Here is a 16,413-nt window from a genome sequence, read left to right as displayed (position 1 = left end):
CTCTAAGGAGCAGCCAGGAGAGGAGAGGTAGGATGAAGCAAAGTGGGGAGGAGAGGAGATCGATCTAACTTGTCTCTGATGAGAGGTAAATTCTCTGGAACTTTAGCATTGTCATTACAGATTGCTGGGATACCGTATTAAGTAGTTACCTATATTGAACATCCATAGAAAAATCACTAGTGTAAGGATTTCCTCCTCAAATCTGTCACCTGCAGTGACACAAGGTGTAGGACTCTCCAGGGCATCTTACCAGTATGTACACACATGAAGCTAGAACAGCAATAAAAGTATCGTGCTTTTTTGTGAAATGTTAACTGTTTTGTGTTTGTGTGTGTGGGGGGGGGGCAATGAAATGACAGTTTAAAATACTCATGTGTTAATTTTATTCTCCTGTCTTACTTTCTGTGTTTCTGATATTCTAGTAGCTTTATCCATAATAATCGTATGTATTTTTTTAATTAGGAAATGCAATTTTTCGTCTTCAGGATTTCTAGTTGTTTAAACATGGCAATATTTTCAAGCTACTTTTTAGAAAACTTCAAAGAGTTCAGTGTTTTCATAGCACGTGGCTGTACAGCAAGAGCTCCAGACGGAGTCCAACTTGTTCTGCTATTACAATAATAACTGCCTCTGGGGCACCTGGGTGGCTCAGTTGGTTAAGCAACTGCCTTCGGCTCAGGTCATGATCCTGGAGTCCCTGGATCGAGTCCGGCATCAGGCTCCCTGCTCGGCAGGGAGTCTGCTTCTCCCTCTGACCCTCCTCCCTCTCATGCTCTCTGTCTCTCATTCTCTCTGTCTCAAAAAAAAAAAAAAAAAAAAAAAAACTTTAAAAAAAAAAAAACAATAATAACTGCCTCTTTCAAATGTGGAGTGCTTCACAGTTTGCAGGATACTTTTTACATTTCATCCAATTCTCACCTCACCCTTAAGAGGTAGGGATTATAGTTCTACCTTGCAGATGAGGAAAATTCCAAGGCCAAGACGTCCAGCACTGTCCAAGGCCACAGTGGTGGGCCTGGGACCCAAACCCTACCTTTTGCTTTCCAATTCCCCTTCCTTTGGCCATAGCTCTTGCCCGTCTATATACACGCAGGACTCTGGACAAGGCCACCAAATCCCCTAGACTTCAGATCCCTCCACTGTGCAATGGCAGCTTGGATTTGATCATCTCTGAGGTCCCTGTGAACTCCTCTTCATTTTGAATTTGGGTTTATTCAGTAGAATGAAAAAATGATGGGATTCAGTGTGCCTTGCCTGACTGAAGGGGCACAATCCAAAGGCTAGTGACTAAAATGGGCCTCTAGAATGCCACAGTGGTTGTCATGAACTGGGAGGAACCAGGGTAGACTTTGTTGTATTAGTTCTGATTCTTAACAGAGTCTCATAAAATATATGGACTCCAATAAGACAAGAAAAAAAGAACTTCTCTACACATACAAAAATTTGCATGTGATTTTAGATGGTTTATAGATTGACTTCTTAGAGATGTATGAGCTAAGTTAACAACTTTTGGATTGAATAGTACACATGTACACAATTTTGTGGCTTATGGGTGGCCTCATGTTGGTTGTTATACAAAGTGAGCAAAACTTACTTTGATATGGGAGATAGTAATTGAAAGATACAAAAGGAAAAAAACTGTGATGTGCCTTCAAAACAGTCCTTTTTTCTATAGAAAATTATGTTTCCCATATTACTTTCTTGGTTATTGGGATGGGGTAGGAGAAAGAAAAATTGATGTAGAACAAATATAAATATCTTTTGAAGAAGCCTTTATAGAGAATTCCATACCATTTTTAAAGCTCCTTTTGAACATCTTGAGAGCAACATTCCTGATTGCAGATTTATGGTTGTGATTTCTGTCTCCCAAGCCCACACGCTCTATGTTTTGGTCTGACACCAATGTCAGAACTGGGATAAAGAATAGAAAATATGAACATCAGAGATACCCATATACCCTCCAAAGGAGGAAAGGTGTTCTACTAATCATGTTACCCTTCCATACCATGTAATTTCCAGAACACAGGAAGAACAAGATAACATGCATGAATCTGAAAATTTTAGACTGACATAATGTTATTCTGCATTCTGGAAAGTTGAGAACAAAGGAGGACATCATGTTTTGTCTTGTGGTATTGAAAAAATGACCCATGGTCAGTCTGAAAGCCAGATCCACTGTTCGTACCCATTTATCAGCTGTCACAGCATCTAACTTCATGTTGAGTAGCCCCCTGTAATGTCTGTTAATGCAAACTCCATTGGGCATAGGATAACTGCAGTCATCAGCAACATTGACTGAACACCTCGATACAAAAACCAGTATTTCTTTTAGAATAGACTGTAGAAGGTTTTCATTAAGTTTTTTCTCTTTGCATGCCCCACAGTATTGTTAAAAAGATGAAAAACCAGTTTTTTAAATAACTTACAAGTATTCATATAAGAAGAAAATGACTTAAAAAATACCCACCCATTCACCTACAACTCATCTAGCGCACAATGCTAATAATACATAGGCTGTGACAAAAGAACTCAGTGATTTGTGGGGAAGTAGGGAGGCGTAGTCCATCCTCTGGGAAGAGGTGAGACGTGTCAATGCGAAGAGGTGCTCTCAGTGGTGCTTGGCTTCCTAAGTCAAGTTCAGCAGCCATGTTTCAGAGTCAGCGTCATTACTTATTTCGACCTAAAACAGAAAATATGAATTGCTTTAAAGAACTTCAAAACTGAAAACTGAATTTCCTTTCTATTCACTCAGGCTTTTCAAAATGCAAAGTAGTTTCTGGGTGTTCCTCATGCGGTCTGTGTATATGACCAAAGCAATAAGAAAGCCGAAAACCCCGCTCTTCAGATTAGGGTGTGCAATCAGGTATAAAAATTGTAATATAGTATTGCCTTCCTGGGAGAGAAGTGCCAACCCCATTGCAATGGAGGACTGAGGTTAAGGTCTGGTCTTTGGTTGTCTTGGGGTAAAGATGATAGGGTAGTAGGATGTCTCCAAACTGCTAGGTACGTCCCTAGCCTACAGCATCCTGTTGGTTGACAGCTCAAGAATTATCCTCATCTGGCTTTCATACCGCTGATCTACATCCCTACATACCTACATACATCCCATCCTGTGATGGCTAATTTTATGTGTCAACTTGGGTAGGCCATGACACCCAGATATTTGGTCAAACACCAACCTAAGTGTGGCTGTGAAGGTATTTTTTTAGATGAGATTCACAATTAAATCAATAGACTTTAAGTAAAGCAGATTATCCTCCCTGTTGTGGGGAGGTCTTATTCAGTCCCTTAAAAGGCCTTTAAGAAGAAGGAATTCTGCCTCTGGACTGCCTTTGGACTCAAGACTATAACATCAACTGTTCCCTGGCTCTCTGGTCTGCAAACTCCGCCTGCCCTTGTTGGATTTGCCTGGCCCCATGAGCCAATTTCTTAAAATCTCTCTCTCTCTGCACACACGCACACGCGAGTACACACACGTACACTAACGGTTCTGTTTCTCTGGAACACACACTTCCATCTCTAGTTACTCCTGTCTCCTGATTCTGAGTCTATACTAGGCAGGAAGCCTTGGGAAAGTGGTAGTTTAGGCTTATGCATCTTCCCACAATATCAACCCCAATACACTGTCTGCCACATAGTTGGCACTTAATAAATATTTGTTGAATACTTTTGCTCTCATGAAAAAAGTCTTAGCTGATCCAAATCCCATTCATCCTCAGGATTCAGTTGACATTTCTTCTCCCCTGCGAAGACTTGTACTCCCATGTCAGCCATACTGTTTTCTCACCCCACTGATAGCAACTCTTCCACTGTCTGCTCTACCCCCTGTGGAGCTAATGGCATTCAACTTCACAATTAATTTGGTTCTGATTGTTTCACTCAGGTGTGTAAGTTTCCTCCCTACGACTAAATTATAAGGATCCTGCCAGTAGAGGCTGTGTTTCCCATTTCTTTTATAGCCCTATCTAGCAATTCTCTTCCATTAACTCAGTTCAATGACTCTTTCTATGGCCCAGAATAGACTTTTTGGGTTATCATTTGAACTAGCTGAAAAAAACCTCAACTTTCCAGTTTTACTTTCTGGTAGCCACTCTCCTCCGTGTAAGTTCTGTTCCCTCCTATACGCCTCAAGAGTTGGAGTCCTTTAGTTCTCTCCCCATTTTCTTATCACGTTTTCTCTGCTCCTCTATTTCCTACATTCTGAAAGACTTATAGCCCACATGCCTACCCCTTTTACCCCACTGTATTTTTTTTTTTAGATTTTATTTATTTATTTGACAGAGAGATAGAGAGAGCCAGAGAGCACAAGGAGGGGAATGGCAGAGGGAGACGGAGAGGGAGAAGTAGACTCCCTGCTGAGCAAGGAGCCCGATTCAGGGCTCGATCCCAGGACCCTGAGACCATGACCTGAGCCGAAGGCAGACGCTTAACAACTGAGCCACCCAGGCACCCTTACCCCATTGCAATTTAACAGGGATTGAAACTGAAAGATAAAGAGATGAGCTTATAATGGTGGAATTTTTATAGTTTTATACAGTGTCTCAGGAGGGAGATTCAAGGTCCTAAAGTTTATTCATCCATCCAACAGGTGAATCTCTGCTAGAATGAAGATAAGGCAGTAGGGAAAGGTACTTTTGTTTGTTAGTGCTAGTACTGATGGGAGTTTGGGGGAACTTCTAGGTATACCCACCACGTTTATCTTCTGTGGTGAGATTGAACTAATTCTGTTATTCTTGTATTTTCTACACTTTCAATCCAAGATCAAACTTGACCTTGTGGCAAGATACTTCATATATGGTGTTGTGCTTCTCCTTGTGTCACATCTGGAGACACATAATGTCTAGTTGTCACTCTTTTAATGGTGCTACGATTGACCAATGAGTCTGGGTAGAACAATTTGAGTTTTGGGAAACTTAAGATCATATCTTTATTTGTTTCTTCAGATGTTCATAGGTATGTTAGTAGTTACCTGAAGGTACCTACTCCTAAGGCAGAATAAAATCAAGTAATAGCATAGTGATGTTATTTCAAAGTGTGTCTTCTGAAAGGCCTGTCATTGTATCTTTTTCTATTGCTTTTCTAAGTCTCCCTGTTATTATTTCTGGGTGTGTGTGTGTATGTGTGTGTGTGTGTGTGTGTGTAAGATATCTGTGTATTCTATTTTCTTTCCCATGTCTTGTTTCTTCCCAGAACCTGTCATAATGTGGGATTATAAGTATTTCTTGATGTGGATATAAAAGAAACAAAATATGTTTTTAACATAAAATTTGGTTTCTGTTCATTGCATTTAATTTTAAAGTCAGAGGATATTCTCTTTTGGAGACAGGCAAAATGAAGTTACTTCTCTCATGTTGATTAATTTGGGGGAGGAGGGTTCTCCATGTCTCCATAACACTGGGTAAATCTATTTTCCTGCTGTTAATATCTATGACTAGTACTAAGAAGATTCCTGAGAGTTCTCAGAAAGACAGGAATTGACAGTTTCCCTGGAGGGTACCATTCAGATGCGAGTTTTCTCTTTTTGGAAAAGGCAGTGTGAGAACCAGGTTCCATAAGGTTCTGGGGGCAGTGAGTGAGGTCACATGTCAAATGAGAAGGTCTGAGTGATCCCAGTGAAGCACAGGGCAGATGACTGACCGTCGGTCATGGTCATGGCAGACCCTCTTTGTGTGTTGCTGGCCACACGATTGGTGGCATCATTCCTTCCCAGCAACAATAGTGGTGCATGAACTGACTAGCCCAGTGACGGGTCTGAACCATATAAACACAGCCATTTCACTGCTCCATGGTCAGATGGCCACACAGTAGGGTATGTTCTTCCATAGTTCCTAAAAGGAATTAGTCATTTCCCATGATGGATTACAAAGGTATTAATATCAGTGACAGAGCGTAAGTGCTCAGAAGAGAGGAAGAGCAAGAAGCCCAAAGCACTGCCCCCTTGTGCTAAGTAAGGCAGCCACGCAGGGAAGCCCGGCTCTCCTCTGGGACAATTAAGAAGGGGCTGAGTGCATTACAGGTTGTTGCAATCTGCATTCTTGAGGCTGCCTGGGAAGGTTAATGCCTGTTGTAAGCGCCCACCATTTCCAGGGACCGATGGAAGCCCTTAGGCAACAGAACTCCACACTTAGTAATGGGAAGGGTGAACAGCCCTCAGTTTGAGCAGATTAGGGACAACTTGCACTGTGTGCCACAGGGGACAGACAGCATAGATAGAGAAATATGAAAGTGTGAAAGACAATCAAGGACAAATGAAAACAAGAGAAAGACGGAGAGTTATTTTATTAGTCTTTAGGTGCTTGGTCGAGAAAGAGAGGAGTGATGGAGTAAATGCATGTTGTAGACTCCAGGTTCCTCCAGCTTAAGTTTACTAATACATTGCTGGTGGTTACTGGCTTGTTTGTTTGTTTGTTTTAGAAAGAGAGAGATTGCTCGCTCACAGGGAGGGGTTGGGTGGTGGGGGAGGAGCAGAGGGAGAGAGAGAGAATCTTAAGAAGGCTCCATGGGGCTCCACTTGGGGCTAGATCTCAGGACCCTGAGATCATGACCTCAGATGAAATCAAGAGTTGGAGGCTTAATCCCAACTGAGCCACCCACGTTTCCTTGGTGGTTACTGGTTTTTAAATCAAGGATTGAAAGCACATCATTCTGACCTGCCCACCTCCCACACACCCACCCACACACACACCTCTGTTTTGTTCTAGCTGGTTCTTAATCTAGGTGCTGTAAATGCAAAATGGTCTGGCACCAACTTACAGGGATACGGATACAAAGCAGCTTTTCTCAGAGAAGAGCAGGTGGGTGCGCCCACCTCCGCTCTGTCCAGCAGCCAGTCACCAGAGGCCGATTTCCTCTGGGCTTGGACATGAGAGTCAGTGAAGGTACAGGTGGGCGCTGACTGTCAAGCCCGCCTGAAATGGGAATTAGCCTCGTCTGTCTTCTAGTACTGCGTTGCAAGAGCCGACACTCAATCAGCAGCGGCCACCTAGCAGGTGACAATTTTTCTGAAGAAAAATTAGTCTCCAGCCAAGGCAATCAGACAAGTCAAGGTACCAGAGAAAAGTCAAGTTCTCATTTGGAAATCTTAGAAAAAAGATTGGCTGAACGTGGGGGATGAAGCTTTTTCATCAAGTCTTTCTAAACGACAGTCGTGGGGCATCTTCCTCGCGGGAATTTCTAACGTCATCAAATCTCTCTAGCTCTATTGTAGAACACAGTTCTGAAATTCCACTGCGGTCTTTTTTTGACAAAGTACCTTCGTCTAATTATTTCTATCTGAAGAATTACTGCCACATAGAGCGTAATTTTCCCACTACCCTGGTGCTAACCATTTTGATTTTGACAAACTTTAATTTAGTTGCTCACTAGGATGTTCCCTGAAATTCCGTGTCTCTTTCATAGCTGCATGGGTTTTTTTGCCGTGCGATTTTTCTTCCTGAGAAGCAAATCTGCTTTTATTAGCCCTCTCCCCTTGGTGTTACTGCAGCCTCCACGATCAGCCGCTTGGTAGGTGTCCTGTTGAAAGCCACCACTGACCACGTGTGGCTCTCTGCTCCAATGACAAGAGCCACCCATGCTCTTTCTCCTCATGAAAGGTGGTATCAGCGTGTGGTGGCAGTGATGGAAGAGGTCCTGGGAGACCCAGGCTCTACTTATTTCAGAGTTATAGCCCCCTCACTGATGGCTGCGCCAAGATGATGGACCCCAACCCAGGCCACCCCTGACCTGTGTTACATATCCCAAAGCTAGACCCAGATGACAACCACTGAAAGCATCTCTACAGCATCTTTAAATTTTTAATTTTTTTAAGATTTTACTTATTTATTTGAGCGTGAGAGAGCATGAGTGGTGGCGGGGAGAGGCAGAAGGAGAGGAACAAGCAGACTTCCCACTGAGCAGGGAGCCCGACTCAGGGCTTGATCCCAGAACCCCAGGATCATGACCTGAGTGGAAAGCAGACACTTAACCAACTGAGCCACCTAGGCACCCCTTTATTTATTTAGTTTTAGTGGTATTTCACCAGTGCAAAGCTGACAGTCTCTGCCCTGCACCCTCACAGTGTGTGTGGGGGTGGTGTGGGGGATACCCAAGGCCTCCCACTTATTCTACACCTCTCATGTCTCTTCCCCATGCCAGGCTAGAGTCAAACTCAACAGGATCTTTTTTCCTCACTGATTCTGCCAAACCTGGTCCCTTGGCTGTGGTTTCGCTGGATAGTAGGTAGGGATAGTGGGAATCTTGTTCACCTCTATAGCTTTTTTTTTTTTAATTCATGTATAATTAACATCCAGTGTTATATTAGTTTCAGGTGTACAATATAGTGATTCAACAATTCTACACATTTCTCAGTGCTCATCATAAGTATACTCCCTTCATCTATTTCACCCATCCTTCCATCCACCTCCCCGCTGGTAACCATCAGTTTGTTCTCTGCGTTTGTATCTCTCTCTCTTTTTTTAATCTCTTTTTTCTTTGTTCATTTGTTTGTTCCTTAAATTCCACATACAAATGAGATCATATGGTATTTGTCTTTCTCTGTCTGACTTATTTCACTTAGCATTATGCCCTCTAGGTCCATCCATGTTGTTGCAAATGGCAGGATCTCATTCTTTTTTATGGCTGGCATCTCCACAGCTTTAGGTCTGAAGAGTCATGTTGTTTAGATGGCAGAACCATGGCTGCTGAGGATCTGGGGGCAACCCCACCAAGAGCTACCAAGATTCCTGCTCTACTTAAACCTCTGTTTCCTCATAGGCTTGCTCAGGTTATGTGACAACTATGGCAAACACTAGATTGGATAGTCATGAATTTCAACTTCACCCTCTGTAGAATGGCCAAGCAAATTCGCCTCCATGCAGGGGACACCCATTCCCTTCTGCTTTCGATTAACTCCTTATCATCTTTCCTAAGGCAGCTCAGGCATCATCCCTTAGTCTATCTCCTGCCCCTACAAGTGAGAAGTAACCATTCTCCCTTCTGCAAAAAAATTGCTTTGGGGACACTGTTTTGCATCTACTTATTTCTATGTAGGTCTCCTCTCCTAGATCATTGGCTGCTGGCGGTCAAAGCTCAAGTATTGCTCATCTTTCTCTCTCTGGCACCCAGCACAGGGTCTAGGACATACATAATAAGTAACAGAGAAAGAGGTGTAAATAAAACTAAACTAATTTACTTAATCAGGCCTTCTTGATAGCTTGGTATCATTAATTTAAAAAGAGACAGAACACGGAAGACCAACTCCATATGTAAAATGCCTTCTCCTATCACATCACCCTCAACACACACATTCACACACAACTTGACTGTGGGCACATGAAAGGTATGGTTTATGATTAGGAGCAATGACACAATCAAACATGAGAATGAGGGCTTCCTGTACAAATCGGCAGTGTTTCCTGTCAATGGAATGTCTGCTTGTAACTACCCCTCGAGAGTCGAAAGCCACCCTTCCACATACGTGTATCAGGATTCTCCTGATTCCCTTAATAAAGTGGCTTCCTCATAAAACCTGGTTCTGTACTCCATGGAGCCTAAAGGGACTTAATGAAAGTTAAAAAACCAGCATTCCCTTCCTCGTCTGACAAGTTATACAGAAGATTGTTTTTTTTTGCCAATCTGTTGCTGGGTGGTGATATGGCATCACTGAGCTGGGCACAACAGAATCCAATCTAATGGCTTTATTAAAAGAAATCAAGCAAGCTGACTTATGCCAAGTGAATAAACTGTAATATTTGCATACCAGTGGAGAGCACACATACTGACCTCTTCAATTGTTTCATGCACAATGATTTTAATTCAGGTTTAGTTTGATCTTTCAGATTCCTGCTCCCTTCATGGTTGAAAGGCTTTCCATATTCATTGGACAGTAATATGCATAATCTGTCAAAGCAGGAACTTTCTGTGGCCTGTAGTTTATGCTACATTCAGCTACAAAGGTGTGAACAGGGGAGTTGAGAAAATCCTTTGAGGAAGCAGTGGAGTTGATCAAACAAAGACTTTCAGGTAATCTCACGGGTACGTTTCATGTACTCTTGATTCACAGGGATGGGAGAGACATTAGGGAACGCAGATGGCAGTCACTTGCCTCTGGGCCATGCCAGAGAACACTGTGAGGTACATGGAGACACATGCCATTCAAAAAAGGAGATTCCATTATCAACATTAATCAATTGCAATTTTAATAACCTTCCTTAATAGAGAGATCTTTCTTACATCTGATCAACGTTTTTCATATTGCAATTTCCTCTGCTGAGTTATTTTTTTCACAGTGGAGATGAAAGAAATCATTCATCACCCTCTTTGTTACATAATGAATGTATGTTAGACTCTCCTAGACACTACTAGGCATTGTTTCCAGTCTTTTCTCACTTCCAGTGCACTCATCATCTTTATTATGGTCACAATCTCTGCCAAGTTCCTCAGATCCACAAATATCAACTTTTGGAGCACATCATTTATGAGCACTCAGTAGCATGAGTAATGAGGTGGTGACTGCTTAGTCCCAGAGTGTTATATAAGGTGAATGATTTTCCAAATTGGATTTGCTTTAAGAAACCAACATTTATTTAAACATCTGTCATGTGACAGGCACAGTGCTGATTTGTGTAGCTTGTGAGCTATGTTTCCTTTAGATCATTCTGCCAGAATAAAATTAATCCGGTTGGAGGAGCCCAGCGCAGGTTTCTTAAGGCTGGGGGTGAGGGGGCTGCAGATGCGGGCAGGAACCACTATGGCGAAGAGGCAGCAGATGAAGGCTTTCATGTGTGTTTCTTACACCAGTGGCTGTTCTACATAATTTCCTTTATCACCACGGAATTGTAGAACATTGGGCTGAAAGAATAGGAAGGTCATCTGAACATGTCCACACCATCAGGCATGGTGATAGCTTATCAATCAGAATAGATCCCAGCTCCACCCCTTACTACTAATGGGACTTTGGGAAATTTGTCTAATCTCTATGTACCTCTGTTTCCTTTTTTATGAAGTGGGACTATTAATTAGTACATTACGGTATTTCCATGAGGGTTAAGAGAGACAATCCATGGGCGCCTGGGTGGCTCAGATGGTTAAGCGTCTGCCTTCGGCTCAGGTCATGATCCCAGGGTCCTGGGATCGAGTTCCACATCGGGCTCCCGGCTCAGCGGGGAGCCTGCTTCTCCCTCTGACCCTCTCCCCTCTCATGCTGTTTCTCTCTCGCTCGCTCTCTAAAAAATAAATAAAATCTTTAAAAAAAAAAGAGAGAGACAATCCATGCCAAGTGCGTAGCACATGATAGCTATCTTTTTCTACAGTTGTTTATTTGTTACTTAGAATTTTCTAGGAATGGAGTCACTGTATCTATTTTCTTGCTTTCTAGTATTTTATCAATCAGGTGACCCCGATTCCTTCCTTATACTCAACTGAAATCTGTTCTGGTTAAGGTGTTTTTGTGTTGTAGTTGTTGACTTGCTTGCATGTCCTCTAGGAACAGTTAATCAAATATTTGAGAGCTAGGCACAGTCAAAGGTTATCCCATTGAATCCATCCTCCCTCCTCTGCCTGTGAAACCATATTACAAGTGGGAGAACCAAGTCTCAGGGGCATTAAGGAAGGGCCCTGAGACCACACACATAAAACCTGGGTTCTAACCTATTCTTTCTCCTCTTTTCCCTCTGTAATATAGCCCCAAGTCACATATCTAGTTTCTCTTCTACAGACTACATTATCCTTTTTTTTTTTTTCCAATTTGGCAATCAACCTCTGATAAGAAAAATACAATAAAAATTCCATTTTAGAAACATAAACCATGTTACCTATTTCAAATTATTTTTGGAATGAATAATAATGATGATGTTGGGTTACATGTAAAAGGTGTGGTTTAAATATGAGTGGAAAATTAAACCAATGATTAGTAGTAGCAGGTCCAAATTATCTCAGGTTTGGTTAGTTTTGACCAAGTTAGAAGGATTAATATTTTCCACCTCATCACACCTTTACTTACAGGTTAACAGGCTTTAACTCAACATGATCCTGGTAGTAGGAGTGTGCATCAAGTCCGCCTATGAAATCAACTGAAAATATAACATAGCCCGATGTGAATAAATGTGTAAATAAAAACACACATAATACTAGGTGTTTAAAATAGAACACATAAAAAGAATATCAACAAAAAATATCTACCACAAATGGAAAAATGTGTACTTATATAAAAGGCTGCTAAAAATATCAATGGTCAAAAAACAGGGAGCTTTTAAGAAACACATAAAGAACTTGGGATCTTATGGACTACAAAATCAAAGCTGTTATTGACTTTAGTGAAAAATGAAGTAACATTAAGTAACATTAGATTTTAAATAATATGTTTGTCCTTAGGCATACGGATATGCCCTTTCCCCCTATATATCAGAAGGTGTACCCTCTCGTCTTGTTGCCAGAATCCAATTTTTTCCTGAAGAATATTTATTGCATCGTTAGAAAGACCTTTGAGAAGTCACATAATCTATGTCCATGCTTTTTGTCTTCAAGCCATCCTTGATAAATAGGCATCTGTTTTTTTGCAAAGAAGGTTTCACCTCTTCTCTGGTCGCATGGTACCGGTCTCACAATCTGTATAGAATCACTATGCTGGTGACATTCATTCTAATTTCTTTCTGTTTCGATCACAGCTTCCGTCTTTCTTTTCCAATCATAATGTCCAAGGCTAATCTTAGTTCACATCTCTTGTTCCTTTTTTTCGTAATCCATTAAAAGTATTAATTACTTTACATCAAACTTTGGTTATATTATAGCACTATAACATTAACAGGTACATAGGCATAGAGGGACACTGAACTCTCGGTGAGGGAGTATATGTTTAGGTACGTAATACTCGAATATTATATCAAGACAGCTCAAGACAGGCATGTCAGTGACCTGTGGTTTAGACTTAGCATATAAGTTCTATTGAAGACTTGACCTACTCTAGGTCTAGCCACTCTGCCAATCCCTGACCTGCTGTATCCTTTTACCTCGATTGAAGAAGCTGAGGTAAGGCTGGGTCAATCAAAGCTTCACCAGATCACTGTGTAGACATGAGCTTTGGAGTCCCGTGGGGTACACAACAACCAAGTGGCAGGGACCATTTCCAGGCAATCCCCTTGGAGATTAGAGGAACCTGAAGCCCATCTTTTTCCTACCAGGTCACATAAGTTACCCGGACACTATGTTAGGGAGAGAAACAGTGAAAGAGGAGTCAATCCGAGACACTGAAAAGATTTTCCCAGAGAGAATAAGCAGTGCCTAGGGACCATTTAAATGGTCGGATTGGACAAAATTTTTATCAGATTAGATACCTAATCAAACATCTACTCCTTCATCTTGCTGACCAATGGGTGGGAAATTAGAAGGAAAATCACACTGATTAAAAGTTGAATGAGTATGTGATTACAAGGCACTTTTCAAAGTTAAAGTGGGTGTTAAAAATAAACAAAATTATAAATATATACACTTGTGAATAAAATAATTCAACTGAAAAATCATATTAAAAATAAAATTTTTTATAAAAATAAAGATAGCATGTATCTGTATGCTTTATAGTTTTTTCAAAGATTTATTTATTTATTTTTGAGAGAGAGAGTGAGTGGGATGGGGGGAGAGGGGCAGAAGAAGAAGGAGAGAATCTCAAGCAGACTCCTTGCTGAGCACAGAGCCCAATGCAGGGCTTGATCCCAGGACCCTGAGATCATGACCTGAGTAGAAACCAAGAGTCGGATGCTTAACTGACTGAGCTACCCAGGCGCCCCTGATATCTGTACGCTTTAAATCAAAACAAAAAGAAAACTTTTTTATAGTGATCATTTGAACATTAAAATGTAACATTAACAGAATCATTATTTTTGGTATAAATTCATGGACTACTGTGAATCTGCTCCTTAGCCATGTCTGTCTCTATCACCAGAATATATATATAAAACATGGTTTTATTATTTTCATAGATTTATTTATAATCTTATTCAAAAATTTTTTTATGGTTAGTAAAATTGAAATTGTTGATATCTAATCAATTCTGTAAATCATAATATTTTTAACAAAGGAAATATACTCTATATAAGGCACTGGTAATCTCTAAGCAAGTTTGCTAAAGAGTGGATATGTGTAATGTTATTTAGCCCAAATACTTTCCCAGTTACTGTTATTTTACCTTCATTTTGTGTATCTTTGCCAAAATTTTTATAAGACAACAAAATATACATTGTATCTATTTATGATTTTTTAAAATCAAATATAAATGCTGTAACATTTTTAGGCCTTCTCACAAATCAGCTTCTTTTCATTTTGGTGCAGAATATAAATTTATCCAATTAAAAACAGGAGCTCTGTCTAAAGAGTCTTTTCTCAAGTCGAGATATTTCAAGAGGAAATTATAAAATTGAAAAATTAAATCTTGCATAACATTTGAGTTCTCATTATTTAATTTGCCTGGTTCTCTTCCTTTGGTGAGCATAAATTTCAGTGTTCTCCTTTTCATAAGCTCTCAATTACTGCCATTTACTAAAAGCTTCAAAGGATGATTTTGGGGCTGCTTCATTTGTTGAATGATTCAATTTAAAATTTTCAACTAACCTTGAATACAATGCAACTAAAATGTAGAAGACTCATTTATAAAAACGCTCACAACTATTGTAGGAAAATTAGATTGATTTACAAAGTATTTCTTTAAAGGCTGAAATGTTCTTAACTGTGATGGATGAAGAGAAACAAAGACAGAAAATGTATCTGCCATCCTGAAGTTCTTTTTGTTTTCAACATCAAGCTCATTACCAAAATGTTTTCAGGTAAATGCAAATCAAAACCACAATGAGATACTACGTTATACCCACTAAGATAGCTAGAATAAACATATCAGATAATAACAAATGTTGGTGAGGCTGTAAAGAAATTAGCACCCTCATACATGACTGGAGGGAATGTAAAATGGTGCAGCCACTTTGGAAAACAGTTAGTCAGTTCCTAAAATGGTTCAAAAGAGTTACCATATGACCCAGTAGTTCCACTCCTAGGAACAGATCCAAGAGAAATGGAGACATATGTCCTCACAAAATTTGTACATAGATGTTTATAACAGCATTATTCATAAAATCCGAATGGTGAAAAAAAATTCTAGTTTATTTACCCTACTCTGTGTATGTAAATATTCATAATATATGTAATATATGTTATCATATTAAATATATACTATATATGTTATATGTATTATGCATTATATATACATTTATATATACATATACATTTTGAAAACTAGAGTTTCTATTTTTGTTGGTAAAACACTGCAGCTTCGTTGGGAAGTCATTACACTTCTGCGTGCCCCCTACTAACCCCACCTAGCTCCTGTGGGCTGGTGCACCTCCACTTGGCACTGAAAGGAGCTAGCTATCTCTGCTACTCCTGTCCAAGCACTTACCTTTTTAATCATTGATTGATCTACACACTGTCCTTGAAAGAAAGGTCCTAGTTGCACTATATCCTTAAAGATGTGGGGAGAAGACGGCAGGGGGAGGTGGTTTTCTTACACATTTAACCATGTGTTAAAAGGAGGCTTGTACTCATTGCGCTTGTTTCTCACACATCTTGAGGAGACTATGGCAGAAGCTTGGTGAACTATCAGTTTACCCAAACTAGAACAATTATTAATGATAATATTTCACTTGAAAACCAAAAAATCTAGGACAAAGCCTAAACTAGACAGGATGCCAGGACAACCTGTGTCAAACAGAGACTGTTTCAACCCAACGAAGACACATGGTCATCCCAGTGGATGGCACAATAAATGAGCTACACTTTCTCTGCATATCAGAATTCTAGTGTGAGGTAAAATTTTCAAATCTCTAGTATTAAATATTACATATTGGTAAAACTTAAATCATCAAGTTTCTGGAACTAGACAAGACCTCCAAAAAATATAACTATTAAGGAGGAATCATTGAAAAGTAGGTAATTAAAAAAAAAGGTATGTACTTAAGAAACTGAAAACATCAAGAATCCTTTATGGATGGAATGCAATGTGGCTTTCTGACAACAGAAGCCTACAAGTCCATGAGATAATGATGTTCCTATATAAAAATTAGTTTTTTATATATATGCAAATACTTGCCATTTGCCAGAGTGGAAAAATAGTTCAAGTAAAGGAGTAAATTGGAGCATAAATGGAGGGTGCGTGTACAGATTCTGAAAGCTCTCTCTTTTTTCTAATGATGTCAAGTGCTTTTAAAACACGAAGAATTTTTTTTTAAAGATGACTAAATAAAAAACTTGAAAACAACTCAGTAGGAAAGACCTTCGGCTTTTAAGTTTTCCATAAGGGAGTCATATTATATGATTAAAAAATAAAGCAACTATGCATTCTAAAATTCATTTTCATGAGAAAGATGTAAGAAGATGCTGAATTAAGGAATTTTTCCA

At 40.0% G+C, this 16,413-nt stretch overlaps 1 protein-coding gene across 1 annotated transcript in view; it reads right to left on the bottom strand.

Moving 5' to 3' along the window:
• Positions 1-2,381: 2,381 nt before the first annotated feature.
• Positions 2,382-16,413, bottom strand: part of NKAIN3 (sodium/potassium transporting ATPase interacting 3) — a 250,982-nt gene continuing 236,950 nt past the window's right edge. Inside the window, exons 4-5 of the mRNA XM_081816055.1 lie at positions 11,978-12,047; positions 2,382-2,680 (exon numbers count right to left, since the gene is read on the bottom strand). Coding sequence (XP_081672181.1) covers positions 2,671-2,680; positions 11,978-12,047 — 80 coding nt within the window. The 3' untranslated portion in view covers positions 2,382-2,670. The remainder of the gene's footprint in view (positions 2,681-11,977; positions 12,048-16,413) is intronic.

The sequence above is a fragment of the Leptonychotes weddellii genome, chromosome 4 (assembly GCF_054177405.1).
Source record: "Leptonychotes weddellii isolate Sample4059 chromosome 4, ASM5417740v2, whole genome shotgun sequence".
NCBI classification, from domain to species: domain Eukaryota; kingdom Metazoa; phylum Chordata; class Mammalia; order Carnivora; family Phocidae; genus Leptonychotes; species Leptonychotes weddellii.
This window is presented reverse-complemented; position numbering and strand designations above follow the sequence as displayed.